Here is a 17,446-nt window from a genome sequence, read left to right on the forward strand (position 1 = left end):
AGGGCCTGTGAAAGCATTTACAACAACCTCGTTCTTAACAGGAGTGCTTGGGATAAGGATGTTCATTTTATTGCTCTTCAACTGTACATGCATTAAAAGCCACAAGCGTGGGCTGGTTGCTTCCTCCAAGGACAATCCGTGGAGATCGGGCTGGTCACATGGGGAGTTCCTTGGTCAAGGGCAAGGGCTGTCAAGACTTCCCGGCCAGCAATGGGGGAAGGGGGCGTGTCTCTCCTCCCAGAACTGACCTCAGCTCTGGAATCCACCCCCCACCCCTATCCACATAGCTCATAGGTCAGCTTCTCCTTCTCCAAAGAGGCCAGAGTGGGGGGTGGTAAATCACACCCTGACATTTCCGTTTTATTCCCATTCCTGTATTCACACCGAGCAGCTGAGCCATCCCGGATGGCTCTTGGCAAAGGCAGAAAATAAATAAATGAGGTAATCCTACTCATACCCTAAAATACTCAGGGCAGTGGTTCCCAGGCTTTGGGTTTCCACCAACTAATATTTTTAAAATACGAATACCCAAATGGTGTTGATACCATTTAATTTTGCAAAGTAAGAACTTTAAAAAACAATGACTCCCTCCCCTGGAGCCAGATGTGTGCTGAGCCCAGCCATCCATGGGCCACATGCTCAGGTCACCAGAACTCTGCCTCTGGCTGAGATATTAAAGCTCAGCCCACATCCAGTTCTTTTCAGGAGACTGGGGGTCCAGGGACCTATGTTTTCCTCCCAGTTATGTCTGTGACCTTGAACAAGTCACTTGCCCTCCCTGGGCCTGCAGACATTGACCATAGTTTTCCTGTGCCAGGACCCTGGGGTTATAGAGACTCAGGCTGCTTGGCTTCAGGGAACCCACAGACCAGCTTAGGAGTTTGTCTTGGGAATCCAAGGAGCCCCCTGTTGCTCAGCTCCAGCGAAGGAGCCTCAGCTGACAAGCTTTGGGGAGACTGCATGGGTCCCAGCAACCTGTCCCAGTTTTCAGTAGCTTGATCACCCAGCTGGAACGAAACTGCCCCCCCACCCTGGCTGCCCTGCCCAGATCCCTGCGGGGAGTCTGACTCACTTCGTGGGGGGCCTCTGGGGCTAATGTTTAACTCTGCTCCCTCCCTTTGCAGGCCCTTAGCCCTGGCAGCCCTGGACAATGGGCCTGTCCTGATCTCCCTGCTGGGGGTGGGCTCCAGATAGACAGGGGCCCAGACTCCTACCTCCCCCCTCATGGAGACAAGGACCTCGTGAGAAGGGAGAGGCAGCAGCAGGCATCTTGAGGGCTCTGGGACAGGCAGGGGGTAGCAGGTGGCATTCAGCCCTGGGCTTTCCTACCAAGGAGGGAGGAAGTCCATCTCCTGCCCACCACAGGCATCCCAGGAAATCCGCCATCCCTCCACCACCCCTACTTCTGGCCCTGGTGTTGGAGGAAAACCTCACTGGGTGCCATTTGCATCTCCTTTGAATGTTTTCCCTTTGGATGGGGATATTGGAATTCCTCAGCTGCTTGAGCAGGGCTCCTGACCCTGGGGAAAGGGGCTGGTTGGGCTCTCTGTGACAGGTCTGGCTCCAGGAAAGGACAACCCCAGAGGCAGGCTGACCTAGGCTCCAACTGTTGGAGAGCAGCTATCAAACCTACCACTCGGGGTGAACTAATTCATGTCTCCCAGCCAGGTGCTCTTTCGGCAATCCAAGATAAGAGTGTCTCCTTCTTGGAGTACATGGGGGGCTCAGTCGGTTGAGTGGCTGACTCTTGTTTTACAGCTCAGGTCATGCATGATCTCAGGGTCCTGGGATCAAGCCCCCCACCCCCCACCCCCCAGCTGGGCTCTGCCCAGATCTGGGAAGTCGGCCTGGGGATTCTCTCTCTTTCTCCCTCTCCCTCTGCCCCTACCCTACACGTGCTCTCTTTCAAATAAATCTTTTTTTTTTTTTTTTTTTTAAAGAGTATCTAGGGATGCCTGGGTGGCTCATTGGTTAAAGGCTCTGCCTTTGGCTCAGGTCATGATCTCAGGGTTCTGGGATCAAGCTCCACATTGGGCTCTCTGCTCTGCAGGGAGCCTGCTTCCTCCTCTCTCTATGCCTGCCTCTCTGCCTACTTGTGATCTCTGTGTGTCAGATAAATAAATAAATTTTTTTAAAAAAGTATCTACTTCTTAACATTTTGTGAGAATATAATGATATAATTCTGATAAAGCATTGAGCATCATTTTTATTATTACTAAAATAGTGACTAAGCATGTGGACTCTGACTGCCTGGGTTGAATCCTGGCCCCTCCGTCCACTGGCTGTGTGGCCACAGGACAGAAAGGCAGTGACCTCTCTGTGCTTCTCTCTCAGAGGGGCGTTGTGAGGGTGAAATGTGAGGGTGTGAACGGTGGCACCCGGCGTATACTCGGCGGGCTGCCAGTGGGAGCTGTTCTCGTTGGGAGGCCCAGCTCCCGGCTCAGCTGCCCCTGAATCTGGTCCGGTCTTGGGCCTCCACGTGAAAAGAAATAGAATCATGGCTCTCCAGATACCGTGCCTCCCACCCAGGCCCTGTTCACGGATATGACTCCACGAGCAGCCCCCTCCCAAACGTTGCTCTCCCCCGCAAAGCGGCCCTGTGACGGAGCCTGCCTCCTCCCTCACCCAGGCCATTCCCCGGGTCTTCGCTCTCAGGAAGCTTTTGGCCCCTTTGCCCTTGCTCTGCCCACCTAGGGGATGGATTAGGTCTAGCCCTGCTGGGAGACAGGAAGGACGAGATGACGACCTCCAGGAAGCCTCTGTGTGAGTCCGTGGCCCTTTCCCAGAGAGCCCTCACCTTGGGTGTGTTGAGTTGGCCCCACGGGCTCGGGGCACCCAGTATTTGCTTTGAGTCAGGCCTGGGGCTGGTCTCCGGCCTTTGTAGGCAGGGTGGAGATCCCAGTCTGCCAGGGCCCCAGGTTAATAGTCGACTGGCGGAACTGAGGTTTAACTGAGATTTGGCTTTGGAAATTGGGGCCAGGCTCTCTCAAAGGGCTGAGCAGAGGCAGAGCAAGGAGACCATGCTTTGGACCCAAGCCAGCAAGGAGGAGCCCTGGGAGGCAGGGAAGGGTGGGTTTCCGTCGCTGCCTGGGCATGGAGCCCAACCCCATCCTCTGGGGCACGGACTGGCCCCATCAGGTTCTCCAGCTTCACTTCTGCTGTGTGTTTGTGCCGAAGGGTTTCTGTGTATGGTTGGAGTCGTGCTCTTTGCACACATCTGCCTTTCTGCCGACTGAGCTGTTTGTAGAAGAAGCCTGGGCAGAGTGCTGCCTCCGCTCATCCACTCAAGCTGCTGGTCCCTCAAGGGGCTGGCAGGCTGGGCAGCCCCGGGATCTAGACCCTGCCCCAGGGGGTAGTTGGCAGTGCACTTTGTACTCAGCTTCTGGTATTTATGGCAAATAATACACTGGGAGCCGAGGACAGAACAGGGAGTTACAGGGTAGGAGGAAGGGGGACTCCTCAGACAGCTCAGCCTCTCCTGGGACCAGTGCTGGGGTGGTGAAAAAGTCCAAGGGCCCCGGTTTTATAGGCTTAGTTCAGGAGTCGCCAAGATACTGTCCTGAAAAACCAGGCTCTGCTCTTCCCAGAACTTTGGTCTCTGCTCCATAGGAGGAGCATGTGGGAGGGCAGGGAGAGAGGCTGCCGCTTCCCCCCATTCCACTCCAGCAGGCTGGCACCCCTTACCCTCTGGGTCCAGACATCAATGGAATGGAGGAAGAACATGACCTAGAGGACAGATCACTGTCCAGCCCACCTCGAGGCCAGCAGATCTAGAGGATATGTCCCAGAGGATATGACCCTCCAGGAGCCTGAAGAGAAAATGAGTGGGAGGAGGGCATGAGGGTGGAGAGAGCAGACAGGGGTCCGAAGGAATGAAGGGCCCCAGGGGCTGCGATGGGGGAAGGAGCCACTTAGTGGCCAGATGTAGAACTGCAAAGGTGTCCCTGCAGGCGGGGCCTGGGTGCGGAGCAACTCCCACTCGGTGCCTGTGGGTCCCCGAGAGGGGCTGAAAGCACCCTGACCTCTCAGTCCAGAATAGCCAGGAACACCCAGCAGCTACCAGGGAGAGGTGATCCAGGTTTGCAGAGAAAGGGAATTGTGAAATCAAGCGAGACGAGGGGTTCTGAATGGAGAGGCCCATCTTGATGGCTGTCCTCATTAGGAGGGGCTGGGGCTGCAGCAGAGGTTAGGGTTTGGGTAATCTGAGCAACCTGGGTGGTTGAGAGGGTGCTGCATGATGTCACTGGGGCTGAGCAGAATGGGTCCCAGAGGGACTTCAGCAGACAGCTGCCAATTCCTTGGACCTCCGTTCGGGACCCCGAGCTCCTGCCTAGAACCACCCTCATCCCACTCTCCAGACTCCCTGTCTTCTCTTTCTTCTGAGCACTCAGAGCCAGAGCTACAGAAATGACCAGGAGCCTGGTTTTTAATGGAGAAGCTGTGATGCCTGGGGGCACTCTACAGGTCAGGGAAGCAGTGCAGGGCTGCAGCCGGGGGCCAGAGGGGAAGGTGCTGCCACACCTCTTCCTCCCCAGCTCAGCTACCTGGGGTCTCTACCCTGCGAGGGGGGAGGTCTTCAGACACGGCTGTGTGTCCTCTCGGGTGTCTGTTTAATCCCAGTTCCAGAGGAGGGCACTCAGGCTGGAGGGGAGAGGTGGGATCAGGATGGAAGGCTCCAGAAATGCAGGGTGGGAGGCAGAGAGGGGAGCCAGGCTGGAGGGAGGAGCGGGAAGCGGAAGCCCAGAGCACAGAGCAGCAAGCCGGCCTGTAGGGGAAAAGAGGCAGAAGCTATCTTACAGATTTCCCTGGGGGACGTGAAGTTCTGGGACTTCTCACCCCTAGCACCCTCCCCACTGCCCCCATCCAGGCTGGACCATCATCCAGAAGGGCTTGTATAAAGCCTCAGCTTCTCAGCCAGGGCCCAAGCTAAGCGCCCCATCCCTTTCGGAAGCCCTACAGTGGCTCCTCTCCCTCAGCTGGTTAATTCCCACTTCTGTGCTTTCCTGGCACCTCGGCCTTGAAACAGGCCCTTCTCCTGTACCTGCTAACCCTTGCCCATCTCTTCCTCAGAGAGCTCAGGGCTCTGGAAGGCCTCCTGTGCCAGGGCAAGGCAGCAGGCCTCAGCACTCTGTGGGGCTTTTATGTGGCCTAATGTTGCTGCTTTCTCTAGCAATTTCCTCAGGGGTGGCAGGGGGTGGTCTTGTCTTCTCTGAATGGAACCCCCCCCCCCCCGAGGCCAGGGACTCTGAGTTTGGGATACTTTGCCAAGAGGTATTTTTAAAAGCTTAGACTCTGAGAAAGTCAGAGCTGGAGGGTCCTCAGGGATCATCCAACCCAGTGGATCTCAAGGTCTTGGGGGAGAATCACCCAGATTCTGGACCCACCCCCAGAGTTACTGATTCAGCGGCTCAGGGGTGGAGTCGGAACCTTGCTGGCGGTACCGGTACGCCTTGACTGAGAACCTCCAGCTTTGGAGATGAAGGGAGCAAAAACTGCCCCAAAGCAGAAATGATCTGCCCAAGGTCTCCAGGGGCTGGAGCCAGGACTGAGTCGACCCAAGCTGACCCCCATCAACGTACCACACTGGGCCCGACCCAACAGCCATTGTCCTAGAGCTCCTATTGTCTGTTAGAGGCTGGTGGGCCCAGAAGAAGGGAGCTCATCTCTAGGTACCTCTACTGTGAGGTTGGAGACTTGGCGGCGTCAAACATCTTCTTGCGGCCTTCCATCCCGGACATGGCCTCCACGTTCTTCCTCCAGTCACCCACCTCCACAGGCCGCTCCTATGGGGGGCCACACACACATGTCGGAGACCAAGCAGGCCGAGGGGCAACTGGGGGCCCTCCAGGCACCAGAGAAACTTGGTGAGGGAAAATCAGCCTCTTTGACAAGAGGAAATCCCAGCACCCCTGCCCCACGGGTGAGGCCCAAGGACACATTTGGGGTAGACAAGGGACAAGCTGAGGCTTCACTGGAAGAAGGAAGCTGTGTCAACTGGGAGTTCTGGATGATCGCAATGGAGTGCCGGCGTCAGTTCCCACCCTGGTAAACCACAGTCCAGCCTTGCCTCCAGACCCACGCCAACCTCCTGGTCTGGTGCTCAAGGCAAGCTCAAGGCCACCTCTTCTAAGAAGCCTACCTCCTCCTAAACTGGCTCATTTTCCATTTTACCAGCCTACAACCTACCATTTCCTCTCTCTATGAAGCTCCTTGGGCCGAAGACCATGTCTTTCATCCATGTTCCTTCTAGAGCCCATCCATTCTGAGTACATATATCGAGTTCAATCAGCTCTGAGTGATTTGTTGCTGAATGAGTGATTGAACTCAGTTCTCCAATGTCTGTGCTCATGTGTCCAATGGCCACAATGACCTAATGACCTCCTGTCTTTTTTCCGCTCTAGTGACAGAGGGCACTATCTCCCTGGTCACCCTAATTGCACATTCTCTTCACACTGGGTGCTGTTTCTACTTTCTTACTCAGTCTGGCTTCCTCTGAGTCCCAGTTTCCTCCTCAGATTGAGAGCAGCCTGAGGGAAGGGAGCAAAGAGATTTTCTTTCTCCCAAGGAGAATCACAAGACTCCATCACTCCAAGAGGGTTCTAGAATGTTCTATCTGGCTGCCTGGCCTCCAACAGGAGCTCCTGCCTGAGGTTATGTGACGGAGTGACAGGTGATAGGACAGGGGGTGAAAGGTTCTGAGAAGAAGGGTCCTCACCTTCTCGGTGTCTTCCTTCTTCACTGACTTCAGGTTGGCCCGCAGATCCATAGACACCTTGTGCTTGGAGCCCAGTAGGGCCCGGAGCATGGCGTCAGCCGAGACCCGGACCCGACGCAGTGGTGGACGCTTGAATTTTCCACGGAGGTCCAGCACCTTCAGCTTTAGGTCCTTAATCTGCAGGTGAGAAGGAGCAAGGGTCCAATGGCGAGGGAGCACCCCAGAGCAACCTTCTAAGGTTCCAGCCAAAGCTACACCCCACATTCTCCAGCTTCCAGGCCAGACCCTCTGGGACACTCAGACCCACCCATCCCTTTCGGAACAACCACAGGTGTTTGTTGATAAATGAATGAATAAATGGACAGATAAAACACATCTCTGTCATGGTAACGGGAATAGATGGGGCAGTCCTACCGAACTCAGCATAAGTCTGGCTTGGAATGCTCTTCACAGTGTGGGGCTGCTTCCTCCTATCCCTGTGACCCATTCCTGCTTCTAACTAGTCCCTCCCCGTGAGCCTTCAAAGCAGCTCATTGAGAGCACAGCCTTGACCCAGTCAGGTGGATAACCCCCCAAGTCCTACACCCCTTAGGGGGAGTTCCGAGGGTGCTATCTCTGGAGGGAATTCTGGGGAGATTACTGATGCCACCAATCGTCATTTCTGCTGGGGAGAAAAGGGAAGAGAGTAATCTCTCTGATCCCGCTCCACCCCCTCCTCCCTGCTCAAACAAGCACCCAGGAGCAGCCCGCCAGAGCAGCAGGAGCTCTGCCCCACCACATGGGAGGAGAGTCTGCACGGAGCTCCTACTCCCACACCCCACGCTGAGGGAACGCTGAGCACCGCAGTGCGGGGGGTAGCGACCAGCCCTGGTCCCACAACCACCACTGTGTGACCCAGACTAAAGTTCTCAGCCTCTCTGAACCTCAGCGTCCTCCTTTGTAAGGTGCAGATAATAGCATCTGCTTCATCCAGAAGCGCGTAGGGAGGATCAAAGGATGCAGTGCACATGAGAGCCATCCACAAAGGGAAGAGGTTATTAACCAGCATGTGATTGTTGGCGTGGGTGAGCAAAGAGGGCAAATCCTCTTAGACCGAAGAGCCTGCGTGGCAGGTGGGGAGGAAGTCTGTGCTTTTCATCTGTGTGATTATCCTCTCCCTGCCCATCTCCAGCCCTATGGGGCCGGACTGGAGGGACCAGAACTTCCCACGTGGTCACTTGCCAAACCCTGCAGAAGGAGGGGGACCTAGTCCGAAGTTCCAGCATCAGTGCCCATGCCCTGCCCCCACCACACAACCAGCCTGGGCTAGCCATGCCCCTCCCCTCCTATAAGCTCACCTCCCTGGTGTTGTGGAGACATTTGGCCTCAATGTCATATCTCTCCTCATCCACCACCTCCACCTTGGCATGCAGGTCCCGGCACAGGTCCTGGGGGAAGCAAGGTTCGTCGCACAGGAACAGAAGAGGGGAGAGGAGTCATTTGGACCCCAGCCTCCCTTTCTGCCTCCTTGCCCGGCGGCTTTGCAATACCTACATTCTGGAAAGGAGGTGATACACCCCTTCCCTCTGAGGTTCATGGCTGCTAAGAGCTCCCTGCATAAACCCTTTGTTTTCCTTTCTGAATGTCATTGTTTTCTTTAAAAAATTTTCTTACCACAAAAACAATATAAGCAGGGGCGCCTGGGTGGCTCAGTGGGTTAAAGCCTCTGCCTTTGGCTCAGATCATGATCTCAGGGTCCTGGGATGGAGCCCTGCATCAAGCTCTCTGCTCAGTGGGGAGCCTGCTTCTTCCTCTCTCTCTGCCTGCCTCTCTGCCTACTTGTGATCTCTGTCTGTCAAATAAATAAATAAAATATTTTTTTAAAAAAATAAGCAAATTATAGAAAATTTGAAAGCTAAGTATTAAATAAAAAGAATAAACTATAAGTAACAAGTGATGCCACCGGGGGGAGGTGACCCTTGGTGACATTTTGGTGTATTTCCTTCCAGTCTCTTTTCTCTGCAGTCGCTGGCATTTAAACAGTTATCTGTGTTTTTCAAACATTAAAAACCTATTTGTAGGGGGAAGGACGGACATGTCCCGAGGCTCCCTCCCTGCACTTGTGAAATGGAATCTAACTAAAGAAAGGAAGGAAGGAAGGAAGGAAAAAGGAAGGAAAAAAGGAAGGAAGGAAAGAAAGACAGAAAGAAAGGGGATCTAGCAGCACCACCCCCCAGAGGCCTGTGCGAGGACATGAGACCATGCTAGGGAAGAGCCCCTAGGGAAGGAACGGAGACTGGAGCCCCAGTGTTAGTGCAGGCTCTGGCCACCCAGGCCCGGGGCTCAGCCCCGCAGACTCACCTGCAGGGCACTGAGGGACAGGCCGCGGGTCTGCAGCGTGGGGATGCGCTCAGCCAGGTAGCGGGCCTTCTCCGCCTCCCGCTCCTCGTGCTCCTGCTCCCAGCACTCCTTGGCCTTGGCCAGCATCAGGCTCTGCACAGGACAGAGCCTGCTGAACCATGGACCCGGGGGCCTCACGCTCCCGACCCAGCATCAGGGCTCGAGGGGAAGGAGGACCCCAGGCTGGTACCGGCTTGGCCCCTGGCACTACAAGCACCATGTCCTCTCATGCTGGTCAAGGCCCAGAGCAGGCAGCTCCGGGAGCACGTGGATGAGATGGTCCCGAGGCCTGCAGGTGTGTGTGCGACCCGCAGGTGGGCCAGGTGAGAAGGAACCCTGGGCCACCACACACAGTGTCTCTAGGCCCCCGGAGCTGTTTTCCCTCACAGTCTTCCCCGTAGCCACTTCTGTTCTGTTTCAGCCCACAGAGCTCCAAAGAGAGAAACTCTGGCCAAAATAAAGCAAGCCCTCTGGCAGCCACCCGTGGATGAATGCCCACAAACTGGTCACTGCCTTCCCTCAGGAACCTGGGCAGGAGCCGGGTCTTCCAAGTTTTAGGTTTCCACTCAGCGACCACCTGGCTCCAGGCAATGGCCGGCCTCCCTCCTCAGCCTCCGCCCTTTGGCCTCCTTTTTTTCACTATCCCCTGACCCTCCACACCCCCGCAGAGTCTCCACCACACCCCCTCTGCCTCCCACTGGCTCTCCCCGCAGAGCCAGCACAAAGCCTCACCTTCAGCAAGAGCTTGCGTGAGGCCGTGATCTTGGACTTTCTCTGATGGTGAGAAGGAGAGAGACGGGTGGTGAAGTAGAGGCTGCAGACGGGAAATCTGGTCTAGGCCAGCATGTGTGTCCTCCAGATTCACCACCGTTATACCCAGAATCCTCGCCCCTAAACGTCCTAAGAATCCTAACGTCCCAGAATCCTAGCGTTCCCCATCTTTGTGATTTAACCCCTCAAATTCGAGGAATGCTGTCGTCAGTGACCGCAACCTTGACCTTGACCTTGACCTAGAGGCTGAAGCCCTCACTTTCAATCCTGGTTCTAGTGCTGGTGGGATCCTGTGTGGGTCACATGACCTCTATGGCCACCTCCTTCCTCATCTGTAAATAAAGAAGCGGAGACCCACCTTCCTCAGTCCACAGAATTATTACAGACAGAATGACATCAGGGGTGCTCGAGTCCTTTGAAAGGCATGAAACAGACACACCCGCTTAGCGCTCGGCACGGTAATATCCCAGTACCTCAATGATCTATCATGTCCGGAAACAAGCTGTGAATTTCACACATCAGGATGTATGTCTTGTTAGACATCACAGCTCTTTTTTTTTTTTTTTTTTTTAATGTCAACACCATCCATCTTCGTCTTTCTCAGGTATAAAAACATTGTTCTCTCTTCTTACTAAAAATACTTGATATATTCTTGCCCGCTATGTATGCTCTCACAAGTCTCAGCTTGCAGCAGTGTCCCTCCGCCCCCCTGCCACCAGGGGAGGGGCCAGTAAGGAGCGCTGCTCAACCCCTAACTAATGAGGCTGTGAGGCCTTCTGAGCACTTGTGGCTCCTCCTGACCATGGGCTGTCGATTCTGGCTGCTGCCAGAGAGCAGCGGTCTACTGGAACTGTGCTGTGCGTCAGGAAGGCATAGTGAGCAGGCTCTAAGGGAGAAAATGGGGGAGGATGAATGGGCTTCGTAGTTCATGCACGGGATGTGGGACTTCCACTCCCACTGTTCAGAAGGGTTTGTTTGTCCCTTCCTCTCCTAAAGCGGGGTTTGGGCTACGTTTCAGGTTAGGGTGCTTGTGGGAGAAGTGGCCTGTTGCCGCGATCATTACCACCCACAGTTTATATCCTGTCGTGCACCCATGGCAAATGTCCGTTGCAGTGTTGTTTCCCCCCACCTCTTGGTGAGTTGATAGGCCACCTCGTTTGACCATTGATCAATGGCAACTCACTTTAATAGGAGCCTCAGCAAAACTGATAGATTTATATAGCTATTGAGAAACGGTAAACTGGATTCTTTCTGAGAATCTCTGTGCCAAACGTCCCTTCTATCAGGGCTGCTGATTCCCACCCTTGTCAGACCAGAGTCCACAGCCCGATCCCTCCAGTTCCTGACCTTGCACGGGGCACAGGCTGTGTTCTCAGCAGCCTTGATAAATCAGGACTGTTTCAGGGACAGCGTTATCTGAGACCTGAGGGACGTGTAAGGACACCTCTTTGCTCCTCTCTCGATGTTTGGTCATTGGGCAGGGGTAGAATAACCCAATGGCCATCCCTTGTTACTGGACTGACTCTGTCCAAAACAGGATGGTCCCTCGGGCCTAGACAAGTGATCAAGAATGGTGAGATACCCCAGATCTCACTTACCTCGCTTCAGGCATCCATCACAAGAAGGACAGGAGGAAAGAGCAAAAGACAGAGTGTGAATAATGCAGAAGACATAAGAAATAGCAGAACAACGTGGACGAGCTTGGGCAGTGATGGTGTGGTGACAACCACACACCAGAAGGACAGTGGGCATCAGGCAGGGAGACCAGCTCAAGGGCTCCGGCAGAACAAAATACAACTCCGGTGGCCCTCTGGACTACTGGGTTCTTGCTGGGAGGCGTTAGCCATTGTAAGTTGGGGTGGAGTGGTGGAAGTTCAGGGAAGCCTCAACACAGGGTTCCGGCATGGGAAAGCTTCCGTCCCTGGCCTTGTGGGCAAATTCTCAAAGCTTTGTTCATCTGTTGAGCCAAATCATGACCTGGCACATGCATTTCATCTGGCCTGTGCAGACACGAACTCTGTAAGAGGCCACAGAGGTCTTCCCCAGGCAACCTGGAGCATAGGTTCTGCTCAAAGGCTAGCAGGACATGTGGTGACACAGGGGACCTAGTACTCAGGACTGTTTCTATATGAGAACATGATCTCCTGGGGAGCTGCTTCGGGGTTTGAACAGATGGAGCCTCCCCTATGGGGCTGAAATCTGCAGCACAGGGGGTGCAGGGCGGGTGGGGCTACTTACACTTCAGGCATGGTGGTGGTCGGTGGGGGGGGGGCAGCACCTGGGGGCACAAAGCAAGCAAGTTGTAACTCCTGTCTCCCAACCCAGCTGGGCCCTGGCGCTGTGTCAGCCGCCTGGCCAGGAAAACCAGACAACAGGAAGAAGAAATCAGACGGAATGGATTCCAACAGGTCCAGGACAAGAAAAATATTTGTCCGTTGATTCTTCTTTTCATTCATTCACTCATTCATCCATTCACTCATTCATTCCCTCATTCTCTCACAAGACAGAGAAAAATCTTAGAAATGCAGAGAAGCACTCTAAGAACCCTAAGTGGCTCTGTTGGACAGGTACGTAGGGCGGGGGTCTGCGAACTACAGACCCCAGGCCAAACCTGGCCCCCGGCCTTGTGTTGCGTAAAGGGTGTAAAATAAAGAATATGCAATAGAATATACAAAACCTAAAATATTTACTATCGAGCCCTTTCCAGCAAAGTCCTCCAGCCCTCGTAGGGAACAGAATAGAATCCACAGAAATCTGTTTGAAAAGTGAGGTCTGGGGTCTTTCACAACGTGCTGAGTTTAGAGTCTCTCCAGCGGACGAAGGCGTCGCTGAAATTCTGCGAGAGGGGAGAATCCGAAAGAGGGGGAGCACAGAGCAACAATGGGACTTAGGGAACTGCCATTTGGGCCAGCTCCAGGGGGCGCTCTTCTTGAGTCCTTGTGCCTGGGCGGGCGCACCTCGCGGGCACAGTGTGACTGACAGCCCAGGGGTGGGGCGGGTAGGGGGCCCTGCGCTGCCCCAAGGGGCTTAAACTAGCAGGCCGTGCAAATCCTGCGGTCTACTCTCTTTATCTGACCCTCTCCAGGCCGGTTTTCCTCTCTGCAAAAATCGGGGTGAGATAAATTGTCGTCCACTGAAAAAAGCTCTTAAACGCTTCGTTCAAACCAAATTTTACTTGGAAGCAAAACAAATTCAAGCAATGCGAGCCAGCACCACAGGCTGAAAGGGGTACCTAACAGTCCCGCGGCCTTCGGTGAGGACCCTGGTCTGCGGAGCACAGTTCGAAGCCCCCCGACTGGGTTGTCCTGGGGCTCCCTTCACCCCTGATAGTCGGGGGACCCAGGCCAAGAAGGGGGTCCTTGAGGTGGCACGGGGGGACACTCCAAAGCCAGACCCGACCCACCATCTTGCCAGGGCCTGGACAAAGAGCATTCCAGTAGAGGGTGGGGTCGTGCAAAAGATCAGGGGAAGGAGAAGGACAACTCTGGCGGGAGCAGGTGTGCGAGGCAGGCATCCCGAGCTGGGTTGTGAGTTGAAGGATGGGGGAGACCTGTGTATGTGTGGGGAGACGGGGGCAGGACGTGCAGGGTCAGGAGTTAGAATTTGGCCCAGGAACCTGGTTTGGGGTGGGGGGCAGAATCTAAAGGATGTTTGTAAAGTGGCTCAGTCATTTCATTCCAGAGCCACCTCTCTCCTCTCCCTGTGTGCCTGTGAAGCCTCCTCCCCCAGCCCATGAATGGGGCTCAGCCACCTGTCCTGAGTCTCCCCCAACTGTCAGAAAGCCGTCTGGGCCTCCCACCTCTGCCTCTGCCTCTGCCGCCTGGGGAGGGTGAGGCCTGGGGTGGAGAAGGGGGAAAGGGAGTGTGACCCCAGAGTCTCAGCTGTCACCCGGGGGCACAGAAGGAGAGGTAGGATCCAACCCATAAATTCCCCAGATATTTGGCTGAAATTAGATTTTATCACCAGCTGTTTATTCTGAGGGCTCCACTCCTCTGAAGACAAGCAATAAGTCCAAAAAGAAACACGAGCTGGTGAAGAAACACCTCCAGGTCCTTCCGTCCATCACCACCGCCCTGCCATAATGCCATCCCCAGGGGGCAGCAGGTCTCGGCTGAGTGGGGATGTGCCTCTCCCCTGGTGGGCATTTGGCCATGATCCCGCCTCCCTCGGAGAGCCCACTGTCATCAGCGTGGGGCCCTCCTGGCCCGGGCCAGACCTGGTCTCCTGCCAAGCTCCAGGGCCCGCCCCCCAGTATGCCCCCTGACAGATGCCAGACCCCGGGGTCCCCAGCCTGTGCTCTGATATCCACCAGAATGGGACCCCTTGACAGGTCCTGTGGAAGACAAGCAGAAACCTGATAAGAAGTCAGGATGCAGATAGCAGCGAATGTGAGGTCGGAGGGCTAGCATTCCATCTCCCCCACAAGTAGCAAGCGAGGAGATAATTAGAAAATCCACCGCCGGAGGGAGGGAGTGAAGGATGGCCAGGGGTTGACTCAGAGCTGGGCTTTCCCTTCCCCGAGGCCCTGTCGGGTGGACTGGGAATGTCAACTAGCCTAGGGGACTGAACTATGAACCTCCGTGTGCATAAGGATAAGTGTGTAAGTGAGTGTGTGTGTGTATAGGGACAGGAGCCAATCTTTTTCACACCTGATAATCAGGAACACAAATTTCTGGTTAGGCTCATGTTCTTCCCTCTGCTCCCCACCCCCTGACCTTGGACCCCAGTTCAAGGGCATCCCAGTTCTCTTTGATCATTAACAAGCATTATATTCCCACACCCCTCACACCCTCCAGCTTGAGCTCTTAGCAGTGGGGTCGACAGTCCCCCAAATCCAGTGGCTCGTACTATTTGTCGTCCACCCCACCCCACCCCCCAGCCATGGCTCCCAATATAGAAGATGCCCTCTGTTTTGCCTTCACAGACTCTCATGCCCCAACCCCAAATGCTGTCACCATTGGTTTTCCCTCTAGAGGACCCCACCAACTACTTTCTACTTCTCGGAGCCAGGAGCAGTGGACAGTGGGGCTGGCAGTCTGCCCACAGTGGCTCTTGCCCTGCTATATAGGTGGGTGGGCAAGGGGAGCCAAACACATCCCTCAGAGACCAAGAACAAAGAGGCAAGATGGTTTCCTCAGTCCGCAGGGGCTGGGGGCTGGTCTTCGAGGCTCCCCGGAGTCCCACACACCAGAGCCCCTTCTTTGTCTTCTGCAGTAGGCGTGGCCCACCTTCCTTGCTCGTCAGGCTCTTCCTAAACTTCCAAATGCAGCCCCGCCACCCCTCCCTGCCGATTCCCAATGCCAACGCCTTCCTCCGGGCGTCCTCTCCCTCCGGGACCTGCTGGGAAGCCTGGGGTAAAACACAATCCACCAGGCTCTACCCTGGGGCCCCTTGAGCAACCTTGTGGGCAGTTCTGCTCCTGGCTCTTAGCCTGAAAATGGGCAGTGGAGATTTTTACCTCCAGTTACAGTTTTGCAGGAGAGATATCATTCCTAAGGATAAAGGACTGTGGAAGCATCTTGGGACCGTTCTTCCGGCAAACCCAAATGTACAGGCCATGGCATAGGTCTTCCTTCTCCAAACCCTGTGTCTTCTCTAACTCAAGCCCCGGTTTCTCTCTCTGGGCTCAACTTAGATCCGCAGTTCTGGGCTGCAACTGCTTACCTCGTTCAGATTCTGGGAGCTGGGCTGGCCTGTGTCTCGCCGAGGACCGCAGACTGTGAGGCGCAGACAGAGGGGAGGCTATAAAAACTATGGGCCACAGCAACTGGTCAGTAAAAATAGAACAGAGCTGCTGCCCCTCCTCCCACCCCCTCCCACCACACACACACGCCCCTCACAGAGCAGACACACGCTGCAGCACACACCACAGACCCGCCCTGAAGACACGTGTGTCCAAGATCAGGGTACACACAGATTCTGTGCACACAGAGGCCACCGACTGAGTCCAACCAGCACCCACCTAGGGGGACGCCAGCTGAAGAGGGGAGAGAATGAGCGGCCAGACCAGAGGAGGCACTGAGCAGCGACAGCGGGACCAGTGCATAGCCCAGGGCTCTGGGTGGGGGGCGGGGAGGCACCAGGAGGCTTGGGGGGCCCAACAGGGCTGGGGGAGGATTAACGTCTCGCTGACCTACATCTCTCACAAGGAAATGTAGAAATCAGATCCCTGAGCCCATACTGCAAAAGCCTAAGAGGGCTAAAGACTAGATCTGGGGGTTCTCATGTGGCTCTGGTCCATGGGCCCTAAGAGTTTGCTTGGGCTTGGGAGTGATGTCAACAGCACGGCAGGCAAACTCCAGCGAAGGTTCCTGGGGCTGAGCCGAGGGGCTGGTCACAGCAGCACCCACCTTTATGTACACAGAGTTCTGAGAGTCTGTGGACGCTCTGCACCCCCCTCCAAGTGAGCTTCTGGGAATCTAGGTTACCCGGGTTCCAAACGGCACCCACATCCCGTGCCTGGGACCCAATAAGACTAACTCACCTTCTCTCCTGCCTTGCCCTTGGTCTCCAGCCAGAATCCAGGGGGCTGGTGCCATGGAGGCCGCACCTGTTTACTGGGTATTTTTAGGACAGTTGATGAACACATAATACCCACCCTATAGTCAGAGAAAGACAATGCCTGCTATGTTAATCCTGTGACTATTATCGTCGGTCATCTCCTGGGCCAGGCTCCCAGGCTGGGACAGGACAAGCAGGATACTGACCCCCTCTTGGAGGCCAGCCAGAGGCCTCCCAGGCAGCGGGAGGTTAGGGAGCTGGTGGGGGAGAGAGCTGGTGGGGGAGAGAGCTGGTGGACAGGGGTGTGCTAAGGAGACACACCCACAGTGCCTACGGAGGGACGGAAGGCCCCGTCCTCCGGCTACTGCCATTCTGGTGCCCAACAGAGGCCTCTCCAATTCAGTTCTGCTCAGGTCAACTTGGGAACGCTCCCATGCTGGAAGGCCACCAGGGAGAAGGGACAGGGTCTGCGAAGTTGAAGGGCTTAGAGGTAGAGGATTCTGGGTGCAGGGCCTGGGACGGACAGTAAGGACAGACAACCACCAAGGGGCAGTGGGAGGTCAGAGAAGGGTGTCTTTGAAGGCTGGAGTGAGTCCACTAGAGTTTAGAGCACTGGCTTATCATGTTTATCATTTATACAAGAACTTTCTTACAAGAAGTTAAGATGCACCAAAAGAATGAATTATCTGGATAATTCTGTGTTTTGGAGGGGAAGCACTAAGAAAACATTGACAAATGGAAGAACAAATGAGGGTCAGCAGGGACCACAATGAATCACAGCCTCTGAGGGCCTTGGGGTGTCAGCCATGCTCAGTCCCTAATGGGACAGAGTGGGGCCAGGATGCCTCATCCCAGGCCCCATTGACACCGCTCCACACCGTGTGGTCCAGCTCTCCACTCTCACTTCCACCCCGACCTGTCAGCCTCTTACCTGCTGTCTGTTCACAAGTGGCCTTCAAAAGTGGGACTGTTACTCCCTGTGGTCCTTGAACCTGCCCCAGTCTTCCTTCACCTGTGGACCACTCTGGAGGCAGAGGCCTCTGGGGCCCGCCTGCAGGGCTGGTGATCTCTGGTGGGAAG

General features: G+C 55.2%; 1 protein-coding gene across 2 annotated transcripts; it reads right to left on the reverse strand.

Moving 5' to 3' along the window:
• Positions 1-4,408: 4,408 nt before the first annotated feature.
• TNNI1 (troponin I1, slow skeletal type) lies at positions 4,409-15,592 on the reverse strand. Of its 2 annotated transcripts, XM_059146556.1 has the most exons (8): positions 15,530-15,592; positions 12,100-12,143; positions 9,827-9,868; positions 9,056-9,187; positions 8,053-8,142; positions 6,716-6,892; positions 5,674-5,783; positions 4,409-4,765 (listed from the first exon to the last, which is right to left on the reverse strand). In XM_059146556.1, the coding sequence occupies exons 4-7, from the start codon at positions 9,179-9,181 to the stop codon at positions 5,676-5,678; spliced, it is 501 nt and encodes a 166-aa protein (XP_059002539.1). In that variant the 5' UTR covers positions 9,182-9,187; positions 9,827-9,868; positions 12,100-12,143; positions 15,530-15,592; the 3' UTR covers positions 4,409-4,765; positions 5,674-5,675. The 2 variants fall into 2 exon arrangements, with proteins under 2 accessions (XP_059002539.1, XP_059002538.1); XM_059146555.1 differs by lacking the exons at positions 12,100-12,143; positions 15,530-15,592 and adding an exon at positions 10,667-10,934.
• Positions 15,593-17,446: the final 1,854 nt, after the last annotated feature.

Source organism: Mustela lutreola, chromosome 14, assembly GCF_030435805.1.
Source record: "Mustela lutreola isolate mMusLut2 chromosome 14, mMusLut2.pri, whole genome shotgun sequence".
NCBI lineage: Eukaryota > Metazoa > Chordata > Mammalia > Carnivora > Mustelidae > Mustela > Mustela lutreola.

Excerpts from the sequence above, each read along its gene's own strand:
- TNNI1 (XM_059146555.1), bottom strand. The coding sequence starts at position 10,795 with ATGAACTACGAAGCCCATTCATCCTCCCCCATTTTCTCCCTTAGAGCC. Across the intron at positions 6,893-8,052 it reads GTCTCCACAACACCAGGGAG|ATTAAGGACCTAAAGCTGAA; the intron begins GTGAGCTTATAG and ends TCTCACCTGCAG. Across the intron at positions 5,784-6,715 it reads AGAAGGAAGACACCGAGAAG|GAGCGGCCTGTGGAGGTGGG; the intron begins GTGAGGACCCTT and ends GGCCCCCCATAG.